Below are 899 nucleotides of genomic sequence, written 5' to 3'. Positions count from 1 at the left end.
CGATACTGAAACCCAAACAGGACACATAATTTTAAGCTGTAATTACTGAGGGATCAAAAAGTTTCAGTGGGATCAGCCTAATGCGCTGAAAAATTTGAATATAAATATAATAAATACAGACTTATTATAGCTCAGGTTGAAACCTCAAACTGTGTAAAATACACAGCCCTTTCTAAGTTTTCTGCCACATGCATTCACTCAGGCAAAGGGTTTAAATACTGCACTGTCATGAGTGTAAGTGTCCTACAGCTTCTGTCAGGAGCTGCATTAACCTGATACACAATGTGTGTAACTGCATGGGGATTTGTCTAACCTTATATGTAAAAGGGACAAGGAGAAATGAGAGTTCAGTGTACTTTTAAGAACCTCCCACCATTATTTAATCACCTGAAGGCCACCTTGAGCTACCTGTGGAGCAGTCAGTAAAAAACAATGTTGATTAACTCTAGCTGATTTCCCCTATTTCCACAGAAACCTCAGTCCAGGAGCGTGATATTAATGTAAACAACAACGTGTTGCAGTGATACTGGCCCTTTCTCATCATACCTTCTTTCGGTGCGGTGCTTTATCAGAGGCGATGCCCGAAGGGGGAGGGGCCACACTTTCTTCCCTGTCGGGGTTTGGTGATAGATAAGTACAAAACCCCCTCAAGAATGCCATCACATTGGGGGAAAAAAACCAAGTCGCTGTGTTGCCTTCTGTGTCGAGTCGGAGACGCTCCAAAATGCAGCAGCTCATCCTGCCGGTTCTCCTGGCAACCTTTTGGACAGTCTGCACAGGATCAGGAGGTAAGTCTGCTTCCATTCACAGCTCGAGATCATTTGAAGCAACTGCCTGTCTTTATTTTTAGTTCTTACACTAAAAAAAATCCTGCCACTCTTCCAGTCCTTAAAAAATTA

General features: G+C 42.7%; 1 protein-coding gene across 1 annotated transcript in view; it reads left to right on the top strand.

The window, feature by feature from the left end:
* The first annotated feature begins 570 nt into the window (after positions 1 to 570).
* ca4a (carbonic anhydrase IV a) overlaps positions 571 to 899 on the top strand; it is a 6,741-nt gene continuing 6,412 nt past the window's right edge. The window contains exon 1 of the mRNA XM_005928444.2: positions 571 to 788. Coding sequence (XP_005928506.1) covers positions 725 to 788 — 64 coding nt within the window. The 5' untranslated portion in view covers positions 571 to 724. The remainder of the gene's footprint in view (positions 789 to 899) is intronic.

This window comes from Haplochromis burtoni, unplaced genomic scaffold (assembly GCF_018398535.1).
Source record: "Haplochromis burtoni strain Fernald_Lab_line unplaced genomic scaffold, NCSU_Asbu1 Contig_115, whole genome shotgun sequence".
Classification (NCBI taxonomy): domain Eukaryota; kingdom Metazoa; phylum Chordata; class Actinopteri; order Cichliformes; family Cichlidae; genus Haplochromis; species Haplochromis burtoni.
The sequence above is the reverse complement of the archived record's forward strand: the minus strand, read 5'-3'. Positions and strand labels throughout refer to the sequence as shown.